The sequence below is a fragment of the Caloenas nicobarica genome, chromosome Z, assembly GCF_036013445.1.
Source record: "Caloenas nicobarica isolate bCalNic1 chromosome Z, bCalNic1.hap1, whole genome shotgun sequence".
Lineage (NCBI taxonomy): Eukaryota > Metazoa > Chordata > Aves > Columbiformes > Columbidae > Caloenas > Caloenas nicobarica.
Genome location: NC_088284.1, coordinates 53,910,035 through 53,922,260, shown reverse-complemented (window position 1 = coordinate 53,922,260; position 12,226 = coordinate 53,910,035). Strand labels below are relative to the sequence as shown.

Sequence of the window (12,226 nt, the reverse complement as noted above, 5' to 3'; positions counted from 1 at the left end):
TATTTGCCACACAAATTCTCAATGCACTACAAAGGCCCAATGCAAGCAGTTAAAACAAGATTGCTTCCAGCAATAATTCTGTCACCAGGTAAGAATTCAGGTAAGAATTGCTAACTTCAGTTCAACAGCTTCCTGGCTGGACACAGTCTAGCATCATCGTCTGAGTAAAATGAAAAAGAATAAAAAGAAAAATTGATGTTCTGATATTATCCAGCTTTTGCAGAGACTCAGCATTTCTTCTACAAAGAACAGAACTATTCAGTAATACTCTTCGTGCTTTGAACAAAATTCAGTGATTATGTCAAACCAGAAGAAGACTGGAAAAGTGCTTCAGACCTTTTGATGATACATAGCCCAGACCCTCAGATCTGAATTGTCACGTCCTTTTGGGTGGGAAGTGAAAAGGGAGGAAACTCCTACAGTTTGACTTCTCTCTGTGTTTCGAAATAACATACTGTGGTACTAATTAGATGACATATTTCGTAAGTTTATTCACAGAGTTCCTTGCCACACTCTCTCAATCAGAAAAAAAAGACTCTGCCTTTTCATGTCTTTGACCTTCTCATTGGAGAAAGGTTGCTCTTTTCCTGTCCTGTCTAGTCACCTTGGCCTCTTGGATACATTTTTTAATAAATCTGAGCATTATTATAGTGAAGAAAAAAGGAAGAATCTTCCTGTATGTTCAGAGGATGACTAAGACCTCACAAATTGTTTTATTCCAAATAAAATGAATGTCAGAATGGCAATTTGATCTCATCATCTAGCTTATATTACACAGAAGAATGTTCTTCCAAGTAAATGATTTTTCCACAGAATTCAGCCTTTTTTTTACTTCTTTACTGAAGAAGGGCTTTGCAGGTTAAGCATCTTGAAAGTTGTCCACAAAACATCTTCAATTCACCTTTCTTAAGAACTTTCTGTAGCAACATTGCTACAGTGATGAAGGTTCATGTTTAAGAATATTCTGGAAGTTTCAAAATAAGCAAGTTGGATGAGTTATCATTTTTTTAAAGCTCCATAATGATATTATCTGAGGAATAATGGAATATTCTGACAATATCAGGAATGCTTCTGTTGTTAATTCACAAAACTTATTTATTCGTTTAGTAGTTACAGACCTACTGAAATTCCTGCCAAAATATCTGTATTCCTGCTGTCTAGTAAGATAAGCATAGGTGTTGCAGCATACATTAATACATTAAATATATCTTGTTTCAACTTCTTTTGTTCCTGCCCTGCCTGCCCGCTCCCCCACCCCCACCTTGATCCCAGCCTTCTGATCTTCTTTTTGTGAAGAACCTTATCTGAGGCTTGTGGTCATTTTCTTGGTTAGCATTCCTAAACTCTATTTTCAAGCAGAGGGAACTGTGACTTCTTCCATGAATGTCCATTTTAAAAGCTTGCTTCAATTCGTAGCTAAATTTAACCCAGCGACTAAAGTTGAAGATCAGATGTTAGGGTGGTGTTTCTCCTTTTTTCCCTAAGAATATTTTATTTGAAGTAAGTTTTTTACTAGTGAGATACTACAAACTGAGTCACCACGTGTCTTCAAATATCCAGCCCTGTTAACACTTTGGAAGGAGACAACTTGAAAACAATTTTGAAGTCAAGAAGATAAACAACTATGATGACTTCAGAGATTTGTAATTTGTAGCTCTGGTAACCTGAAAGCGTTTTGATTTATAAGCCTGTTCCTGCAGCTACACAGGAAAATTCTGTAAGGGACACTACTAAATATCTGCTGAAGAACCATGGACTGCCGTGATGAAGTCTGAAATTGCCACATGTAAAGAGATTTTTATTCTAGTATTGGCATTTATTACTAGTGATTTTAACAATCTACTGGAAAGAACAGTTCTGATTTTTTTAACTACATGCATACATATGTGTTACAAAGAATAATTAATATTTGTCTTGTTAAAACAGCCAATAAACAGAACATACTTGTGGGGTGGGTTAAGTGACAGATGAAGACTATTATGCAACCTATGATATTGTAAAATACGTACTTTAACATTAGCGTACACAGATCTTAGAAGAGTTTTAGAAGTTCAAAGCAAGCAAGCACGTGGGGTTATAGAACAAGATACCAATGCAAATGGAAGAAATTATAAAGCAAGCACAGTTTGATGGTTATATTTTCTTACCTTATATTTGCCCTGGTCACATCCACATAATGTGCTTTCCATTGTGTAGCTCCTTTGTACTCCTATCTCTCTCCACACAACAACTCGTGCTGTTGATTCCTTGGACTTTTCCACTACAAAGCTGCAGCTGCCCATGCAGAATGCTGGGGCAGTTTGACTCAGGATCTTGGGGAGTGCCTGCAGGACAAGAATTTCGAAAATACTGTGACTATTTTATTTCACTTATGGAAGCAGGGGGACACTTGGGGAATGTGCAATCACACACTGTTATCAGAAAATTCTGCTGCAACTTCAGTTAAAAGAACGAGAATGAAAACATTTTTCCATCTTTTCAAAATCCAGTGTGTTCAAGTGACAACAAGTTTGCCATTTCCTACTTACTAAAATCCTCTATTTCAGATTCAATCACTAAAATTGAGTGTTAGTCATGTGGGTAAGGAGCAGGATACAAAAGAATTCTTCAGGTGATAACCACCTCCTCCTAATTCACTGAGCTAACTTTGCTAAACTAAGTGTACTACATGCTCTATTTAATCCAGTTTTAGACCATTTCAACAATCCAACTTTCAGACTTAACACAGGCAGTATTTTATTAATACATAAAATTCATCCACATTCAGCAAAGCACTAGGTGCATATTTAACTTCAAGAACATGAATCGAAGTTCAATATAACTGTTTACATGATGGCTTTGGAAAAAGAAACCGTTTTGCAAATGTATGTATTTGACTAATGCTAAATGACTACATTCTTTCCAGCTTTTACTTGCATCAGTTAAGCCAAAACAAATGACCACTTTGAATTCACGGTTTCAGTAGCACATATACCATTATTAGTGTAAGCTTGCCCAAACATTTCAGTTCACCTTTTGAAACCAAAAGGCATTTTCCCACAACTCTCATTGAGTATAGTCTTCTGTGCACTGCGATAGTGCAGCTGAGGTGACAAAACCCCACATAAATGTGGTGAGCAGCAGCCATGAATGGCACCAGATTCAGAACTCAGGAAATGACACAAGAAAATCAAGGAGAGAGGGAATTTTTTTAAAAGTGAGCGAGAGTTGAGAAAAATCTGAAAGCATCTGTACTCATTTACACTCACAGATACATAGCAAGTGCTTTAATGTGCATTCACATGCTTTTCAAGTTTAAGTCCGTATCTCCTCAAAAACACAAGGCCTTTGAAGGCCACCAGGTTGCACAGATTTGCGGTTGCCACAAGGCGGCAGTGGAGCTACACAGAATAAAGAGGTAACAAGTCTTCAAATCTTTTGGCATTTTTGAAAGCTTATACAATGCACCGGATGTTGTTTGTGTAAGTTTGTTATCTATATATATTACAGGCACGTGTCTTAACTACACAACTTTATAAGAGGAACTTTGCCTATTTCCATACACAGAAATGGGCATTTCCCAGCGCAATTAAGTTTTTTATTTTCTTGTTGCTAGAAAACTGTTTGCCATGCTTAAATGACATTTTTTTCATTCAGTAATTGTAAATGCACAGAAGCATATTTTCCATGTATTTACTGTAACGGTAATGTTGAACAAAAAAAAAAAAATGCACATATTGATACAAAGACCCTGCCCCCCAAAAAACACTCTACTAGCATAAAATCCTTAGCTGTATTAGTGTACAATGCCTAAAGCTTTTCGAAATACTTTGAAGTACACTCATGAACTAAAAATATTTCATTCTAAATAAGTCTGCTTATGTCATAAGGTCACTATGTGCACAGAATAATATTGGGAAGTTATTTCAAAAGCATATTACAAAGTGAAAAAAAAATATATATTTTACAAGTGAAAAGAGTACAAATGTCAAACTTACCCTGTAACCAGGGTCTTCCATCACATCACAAGAGGCAGCATTAACATTTGTGTGCCACATGGTCTCTTTGACGCTGCAGCCATACATAAATACATTCTTTTTACGAGAGTGACCATGATAATCACAGTAGACCTACAATAAATCATTTGGCAAAATGAAGCCAAGGCATACAGAATTAACATCTTATAAAAGTAATAGAAGGACAAAAAAAAAATTTTATTTGTACTACTGAAAGTTCCAAAGAATGAGGAACCTATATAATTAACTTGTGTGTTAAGACAGAAAACATAGGATTCATCTCAGGAAGGTTTAACCTTCTACCCTAGCAAACGAAACAGATTTAGATCTAAAGGTTTGCAGAAGACTGGTTCTCCAAGTCAAATTTAACTGTGGCACAGTTTAGAAGACCATATTAAAACGTTTACTTTACAGACTAGCTACACAGACAAGGGTAAAAAGATTCAGAATTGCTTACACACGCATACTCACCAAAGGTAAACGTTTTATAGCAGCCAGATATTGCAGTAACCCTTTAGCATGGTAAATAGTGGGATGCAGATCTGGATTTGGATTTTGCCACTGCCTGTTTAAATCTTCTCCACTTAAAGAGCAACGGTGGCTATTGTGGGGGGGTGGAAAAACGCATCATGTAGTCTGTATTATCATACTTTTAAATAAGCCTCCCCCCCACCTCAAGTGTTCCTTGTCACCACTGCGTTTTTGGAAGGAGTCTGGTAAGCAATAAACTTCAGTTTTCTAACATCCGAAACAACGGAAGGGTTTAAGGTTTTTTAAGTTATGTTACACAAAACCTAAAAATAAATTAGAAGTAGCTTCTTATATTAAGTCAATTGTAATCTTGCTTAATTGCTGTTGAAATGGAAGTGTTGTACTTCTATTCAAATTCTAGTTGAAAATCAGTAATTTAGAATATATGCTATCTTGACAATTTTGGTGTCTTGACTTCTGTAATACAAAAACTAATGTCAACCAGAAATCTATTACTTGAAATATGAAGTTGCGAGGAGACAAGTGGCTGTGAGAAAAACAAGAAAAAAAACAAAACCAAAAAACCAGCAAACAAATAAACATAATAATATCTGTATTCAGTCAACTATCAGCAGTAACTTTAAACTTGCAGAAATTTGTGTTAACACAGTCATATTTGGTACCTTTGTCTTTAGATTGTGCCTGTTTAGACAGATTTCTTAATTGTCCCTGTAATAAACTTTCACCTCTATTCAGAATGATTTAATTCCAGGTGTTATGTTTTACACATGTTTTTACATATCTAAAGACAGGGTTTTACTAAAATCCATACTTGGTTTGATTTTTATTATTTTTTTCACAAAAGTGAAAGAATTACCATCAATAACTTTAATTAAATTAGGATACTCTCTTACCCTTTCTCTTGCACACCTATTAACTTTCCCCCTTTTAATAACATTTCACAACAGCCATTTCCATAACATCCTGCTAAAAACTATAATATAAAAAAGAGAAAAATTACATTAAAAGCTTTCTCAGATACAAGGACTGTTCTTTTTCATGAGAACCACAAGCTTGTTTAGCTTTTCCTAAAAGCAGCTGTGCTGTTATGTAACACTATACCTACCTAAGACTGTGGTTCAGAAACAATTAAAACACCATGCCAAATCACATAGGAATGATCATCATCCATGAATAAATAAAAATGTCTTTTATAAAACTGAAATTCAAGGAATAATGCATCTGCCTTTAAGAAGCCAAAAAATGGAAAAATCCTAGCAATTCTGTAAGTATTTTTTTCATATTAAGTATACTGCATTTGTATGTTTCTGGAATTAGTTTATTTTTTTTAATAACATATGCAAAGACTTAGTAGTACAAGTTATATATTTGTGAGTAAACTTACGCTTACTTTCCATTGATGACACCATCTGGATTGAGCATGGGAATAATTTTGAAAATATAAGATTCTCGTAAACATTGGGCACTTGGATTATTGCTCATAAGGTATTCCAGCGTTCCCTTCATAACCCAGCTCGCATTAGTCTCTCCAGGATGTACACGAGCAGAGAGGAAAACATAAGGACGATTCCCTAAAAGAAGTACAGAAGTTGCAAAATATGGTTCAAGCTCAGTAAAGAGTTTGTTAATTGAAAACAGGCAATAGCCAGCCTCATTTATTACAAGGCAAAATACAGTACTTGGGACTTGAGTGTTATTGAGTACCAGTATTACTAATAGAGTTTGCCAGAATATTGTTATAAGGATGGTTAATTACATAACTCTCACAATGGAGCTTTAAATTCAATCAATTATACATTCACAACTAGTTCAAGCCAACAATTACGATGACTTTGATGGCTTTTTTTCCAATAGCAAGAAAAATACTGGGGTGGAGGAACAAACCAGGAATGCTGTCATAACTAAAGATCATTTCAAATCACAGTAGCTTAGATATCGGCTTTATGTGAGATTTTTTGGCAAGCAAATAACCCGAGCATTTGGAGAAAAACGTTACTCAGAAGCCAGGTATTCTTTTCCAAGAAGTGTTGTTTGCAAAATGTGACATACAAAAATATCTAGCAACTGATTTAAAATATATGAATATATATACTCTTATGTATTCAGTATAAATATCCTTATTTATATTGGCTACCGCAAATAAATATTCAATACAAAGTAAATCCTGAGTATTGATGCCTCTTAATTTCATGAAATTCATTAACCTTGTTTTACATTGCTATTTTTACAATGCACAACTGTTAATACTATTTTTTTCATAGAGAGATAGTTTTACATTATTTTCAGTTGATGACAAAGAAAAGTCATACTTACTGAACTGACAGATATGTTCATAGTAATTGGACTCTGGCATGGCTGTAATAGTGACTAAGGGACAACTGTTGCCAGCCAAAGTCTCACAAAGAACATCTTGCCGAAAATATATCTGTTGAGGGTTGTGCATAGATTCCAGCTTGTGAAGATGCATCTTCATCCCAAAAATAATGAAAAAATACTTCAAATCTTTTGCAGTCACATATCACAGCCTATTCCACACATACTATTTAATCAATCTTTTTGTTTTTCTAAACAATGTTCAAGTTTCCATCATAATTTTGACCATGAAATATCACTCTTTACACCTCTGACTGCACACTTCTCTTTATAAAGTCTGTTTTTCAAACTGCTTCAAGGAAGATGAAGGCACAGAAGGTACATTATTTTCTAAACGACGATACTGTATGGGTATATGGAAAGTAAGAACCTCTGCTTCATTAAGGTTATCTGATCAGGGACTTTCAAGTGCAGAAGGCGATAACAAGTAAATAGAGAAGCAACAAACAGCAGAGGGAAACAATCCTGGTAGACCACACATAACCAAAACCATAGCAAAGACTAAAGTCTCCAGTTTCTAACTGACAGGCCATTAAGAATCTACAGGCAAAGCTTTGGAGAGGGGTACCTGAGGGACAGGGAGAAAACAACAGGAACAAAAGGATTTGGGATACTCAAGGGGGGCCTGTGGGACGACACAAAACATATGCACCTGATCCTTACAGTCTGCTCTGAGCTACCTCTTTGTGCAGCCCCACTCTTCATCCCGCGTGTTCAAATGCTGTCTGGAGTAGGTGCAACTAACAAGACAGGTGTGAGTGGATTTGGGATTGGTAACGGGAATAAGCAAAGGTCTCAGCATCAGTAGCTGAAGAGGCCCGACCTCTTGGGAGCATTTCTGTCATCACCACAGACTTTGTGTCCAAATTGCCAGCTACTATTAGCATTGAAGTGAGTGGACTTGGTGCCAGTAGCTGGAGCTGTAGGCAGTGTTGGCATCCTTTGTTCTGTGGTGTCAGCAGCAGAATCAAGAGGGGGTCTCAGTGCCAGCTGTTGGAGTGGGTGAGGGTCTTGGTGTCCAGCCACCGCGGCGAGAACAGTATGTGTCCCAAAAACTAGCTAGTGGCATGATAAGGGTGAGTGAAGCAAGGGAGGGTGTCTCCGTGCCAGCATCTAGAGTAGGAACAAGGGTTATCATCCTATGTGCCTGGTACCAGCTGTCAGGGGTAGGGGGTAGCATAGGCATCTTCCCTGAAGCTAGTGTGCATGGGGAGGTGCATGTGCAATTTGCCAGCAAAATTCAAGGTCGATTACCCAGCGAGTGTGAAGCCCCAGGTTGAGGCAGGAGTGTCAGGTGGGCAGAGAGTCCATGCTGGCATCTGGGAGGAACCACAAGTGCAGAGTGCCTGTGAAACGAGTGTGTGAGTGCACGCATCTGTTTGATAGTGACCATCAGGCTGCACTAGCCTGCAAGCTGGATGCCTGCACAGCAGGTAAGAGAGACAGGGACCCAGGCAGGGGTGTGGCATGGATGGGCCATGCCAGTCGTCCACAAATGTGTGTGTGCTTGTGATTCTAAAGAGTGGGTGGGTGTGTACTTTTGACTAGTGAACAGCAATCCTTACCAGCTGGAGAGGCGGAAAACTACTTGGGTGTCTGCAATTACCTTCTAAGCAAGTCTTGATAGTGTTATACATGGGTGCTGTTGAAGGCAGCAGCTTGTCTGTGCCAGTCTGTGCATGCAGCCATGAGGGGTGGGGTGGGATGTGCAAGTGCATGTGTATGTGTCTCTCTCTCTCTTTGGGATACACACTCATACTTGCTAGTGGCTGAACCTACAGGCAAGGAGGAAAGCAGCAGCCATGTCCAAGTCCAGCGGCCTGGAACAGACACCCCCAGGTCCTTTGGCTGGGCTCCAGCAGCCAAGCAGGAGGAACTGCCAGGCCCCAGTGCTGTTGGAGGCAGCAGCTGCTTGTAACATCCCTGAACAGGTACCTCTTCCAAGTGCAAGCATGGATTAGTAAAAAGCATCATTCAGCGCTTTTGCACAGGGGCCACTGAATCCCCCAGTTCGCTATTACTGCTAGGACAGAAACAATCAAGAGACACTGTAGCCAAGGGTTTTGCTTAGTCCTAAAAGCTTCACAACACTTCTTCGGCCAATTCATTATCCTAAAAAGGTTTCTAATTGTCTTAAATATAGTAACTTGGATAGGTCAGTTATGAAGAGGTATATGTAGAACAGCATGATATGAGTCATTTGACTCAAACACAAATCCTTCATCCAATTAGCACTGTTTCCAGTCAATTATGATTCCCAGAAAACCCATTTAGCCTACAAGTAAATATCAATTTTATTTTTCCAGGGACTGTTCTTTAGAACAACCTACACATTTCACCAGTCTAAACACTAATATTTTATGAATATTCTCCATTTTTATGAGCATTTTGATCTTTATAAAAATAAACTACAAGAATTTACTTGTGAATGCTTATGTTTCACATTGCCCGAAAGTATATGTAATAGATCATCATAATCTTCTCACCTTTAAAGTTGAGTATGTATATGGATAATGGTAAGCAAAGTAGCAGACATCATCTTTATGCTGGAAAGTCACTGTGAACGTAATTGTGTAATAAGATTTTCCTTTCTGACCTCCAGCAGCAATTGAACTTCTTGAAAAGTGATTCCTAAGAGTAAAACAAAGATAATAAACACATTAGAATGTTCTTTGTTAATATCATTGGTTGTTCCTGAACATACATTATAAGACCCAAGAAAATTTTTAGTGATTGTATTTCTCTTCTGCTCACATCCAGCTTAAATACACTGGTTCCCACCATCTGTAAAGATACTTCTTTATAGCAGTGATACACAATCATTCATATTGGGAAAAGGCAAGTAAACAAACCAAACAACAACAACAACAACGAGGAAGCAAAAAACTGCTGTCCAAGAAAGCTAGTGTGTGGATATGCTTTACCACCTCATTCTGTGTTCCAGGACTGCTCTATAGCGATTGCACTATAGAATACAGGAGTCTAACTGCAAGCACCACATGATCAGTATTACTGGACGTCACTATTAGGATTTCAAGCAAGCATGCATATATATGTTCCCTTAAAAGCTTCTCTGGAACAGTATGCAATTTCTGACAGAAGTACAGAAGATGAACAGCATAAATGTTAGCAATGTGCTAAAAAAATAAGACACTATATATCTTAACCACTTCTGCTACTCTCGGTGGTAACCCAGGAAGAAAACTCTGTTTAAAACAGAACTACTAAAATAGGATTATCAAACTCAGAAGCAAATGTTTCTTCTCAAAAATTGTACCTCATACTAACCTTCAGTGTAAGATTTGCTGTATGTTTGACTGGCGTACTTACTTATAGTAACAGATATCCGTCCCAACGCGAGTCCAAGATGGTCGAGAATTTAATGCTTCTTGAACAGAATACATGAGGGGCTGCATACCTGAAAGAAAAAATGCATTTCACTTTAACACTTAACATTAACCATCAAGATTTTAGCAGTAATGGACAACATCAACACTTACATGGAAGTCTCTGAACTATCTATACTCATTAACTTGCTGTCATGGAGTGTATTTTCAAGAATGCCTGGGTATTGTACACTTTCTCAAACAGGGGACAGAAGATTCTTCCCCATCTCCCTTTATCATGTCCAAATTTTCAGAAAATAACAAATTAAAGAAAAAAAAGAATCAAACCTACAGAAGACCAAAACAAAATGTTTAAATGAAAGATGTGGTTAGCATGAATGGTAATCTACAAGAAGTCTTGGGTCCCACTACACCCAACTCAACATTACGAAAAGGATTCAAAGAGAATATTAAAAAATTGACATTACCACCCATTCAACTGGATAGCTGGAAAAAAACCTGATTGCTAAGGACAATTTTTTTTTTTTAAAACAGTAATTCTTTAAAATTTATATTTTTGGAGACTACGCTTACGTTGAATACTTAATATTTAGTTGGAGTAGAAAATAATACATATTAATTGAACATTGTTTACTAGTTAAATTAGCAAAATATGTTCAAATTAGCCAAATATATTCACTGATTCAGTCAGTGTACTTAAAAAAAAAAAGTAACCATCAGGTAAGTATATGCAAAAATGAATGAAGATCTAAACTGATGAAGATTAGTAAATATTTAAAAGCATCTTATTACCAGTGAAACTACCTGATATTCTTGGATTTTATCAATGTGAATTGTACAATTATGACAACAAAGAGTATGCTGTTACTCTGTCCCGAGAGTTTGAGGTTGAGGGGGGAGAGGCGAGCTTCTCCTCCTCCTTCCTAAAGAACAAATTTCAGAAAATCCAGCAAGAAAAAAAAAAACCCAAACCTCACAAAATAAATGGTTTTAAGCTGAATGACACACACACCCCGCCTGCCTCCCAACAAGTAGAATATAGGCACATTCAGTAAACCAGTACTTTTGGATGAGGTACAGGCAGCAAACACTACTCGCAGGAGACTGCAAGGGTCACCTACAAAGGCCAGTATTTCAAAGGAGACTTACTTTTCCTTCTCACATCATGTGCCTCTCTTTCCACCAATAAGACAAAACTATTTGAGAATGTCTCCACTTACTTTCACATCTGAAAATACACCTCTACTCAGAAAGCAATTAATGACAGCTGTCATTCTTCTTGCACCTATATGGATCAACAGGCTTTGATGCTGTCCGCCTGACAATGGCCTTAGGACAAACTTTAGCTGCTGCCACCAGTACATTTCTTCTGCTTTGGCCTGACTTACAACAAAAAATCATTTAAAAACTGGAAGCCAGTGTTTTAAGACGTTTTTCTTCTTTTTAACTGAAACTCGTCAAAACATTTTCTAGTAATAGTACTAAAAAAGAATCTGATCTGACAACATGAATATAATACTGATCCTGGGGCAGAGGGAAGGAAACAGCTGAGCTGTTTAGCACAGGTATTTTTCTACACATTTCTTCTCAAAGTATGGGAAATGTATCTTACCATAGTTAAACTGACTGTTTGACTTTTCACAGTTGATGATGTTAAACCGGTAACTGACGCCAGTTTTCATTCCACTGACTTCAAAGTAAAACCATTGATGATAATGATTGCTATTTATATCCGAGTTCAGAATTAGATCATACTCATTTCTAAAGATAAACAAAAACAAATCAATGGGTTTTTTTAAAAGCAGAAATAAAGGCCTTATGTGTGAAAAGAAGAGCTGAATTATCTTACTTTCTGATCTGAATAACTTTGCGCAGGTTTCCAGATTCAAATTTGGAATTAAACTTCAAAACATCTGCTTCCTCTGGTACTGAACAACTATGAGTAGAAAAAGAGACCGAAATGAAAAAAACAAACTTAACTAGAACAAACTCATTAAGTTTATTTTAGCTCTTACTTTG

The 12,226-nt window shown here is 37.1% G+C and overlaps 1 protein-coding gene across 10 annotated transcripts in view; it reads right to left on the bottom strand.

Annotated features, from left to right (window-relative positions):
* The window catches only part of AGTPBP1 (ATP/GTP binding carboxypeptidase 1), a 77,394-nt gene that overhangs the window by 23,788 nt on the left and 41,380 nt on the right, over positions 1-12,226 (bottom strand). For 9 of the 10 annotated variants that reach the window (XM_065656000.1, XM_065656008.1, XM_065656001.1 and 6 more), the window contains 9 exons: positions 12,057-12,143; positions 11,820-11,968; positions 10,191-10,278; positions 9,347-9,491; positions 6,801-6,954; positions 5,878-6,058; positions 4,467-4,596; positions 3,978-4,109; positions 2,148-2,324 (listed from right to left, as the gene is read on the bottom strand). In XM_065656000.1, the coding sequence (XP_065512072.1) occupies positions 2,148-2,324; positions 3,978-4,109; positions 4,467-4,596; positions 5,878-6,058; positions 6,801-6,954; positions 9,347-9,491; positions 10,191-10,278; positions 11,820-11,968; positions 12,057-12,143 (1,243 nt within the window). Of the gene's footprint in view, positions 1-2,147; positions 2,325-3,977; positions 4,110-4,466; positions 4,597-5,877; positions 6,059-6,800; positions 6,955-9,346; positions 9,492-10,190; positions 10,279-11,819; positions 11,969-12,056; positions 12,144-12,226 lie in introns of those variants that run through there. The other variant, XM_065656010.1, reaches the window with a different exon arrangement.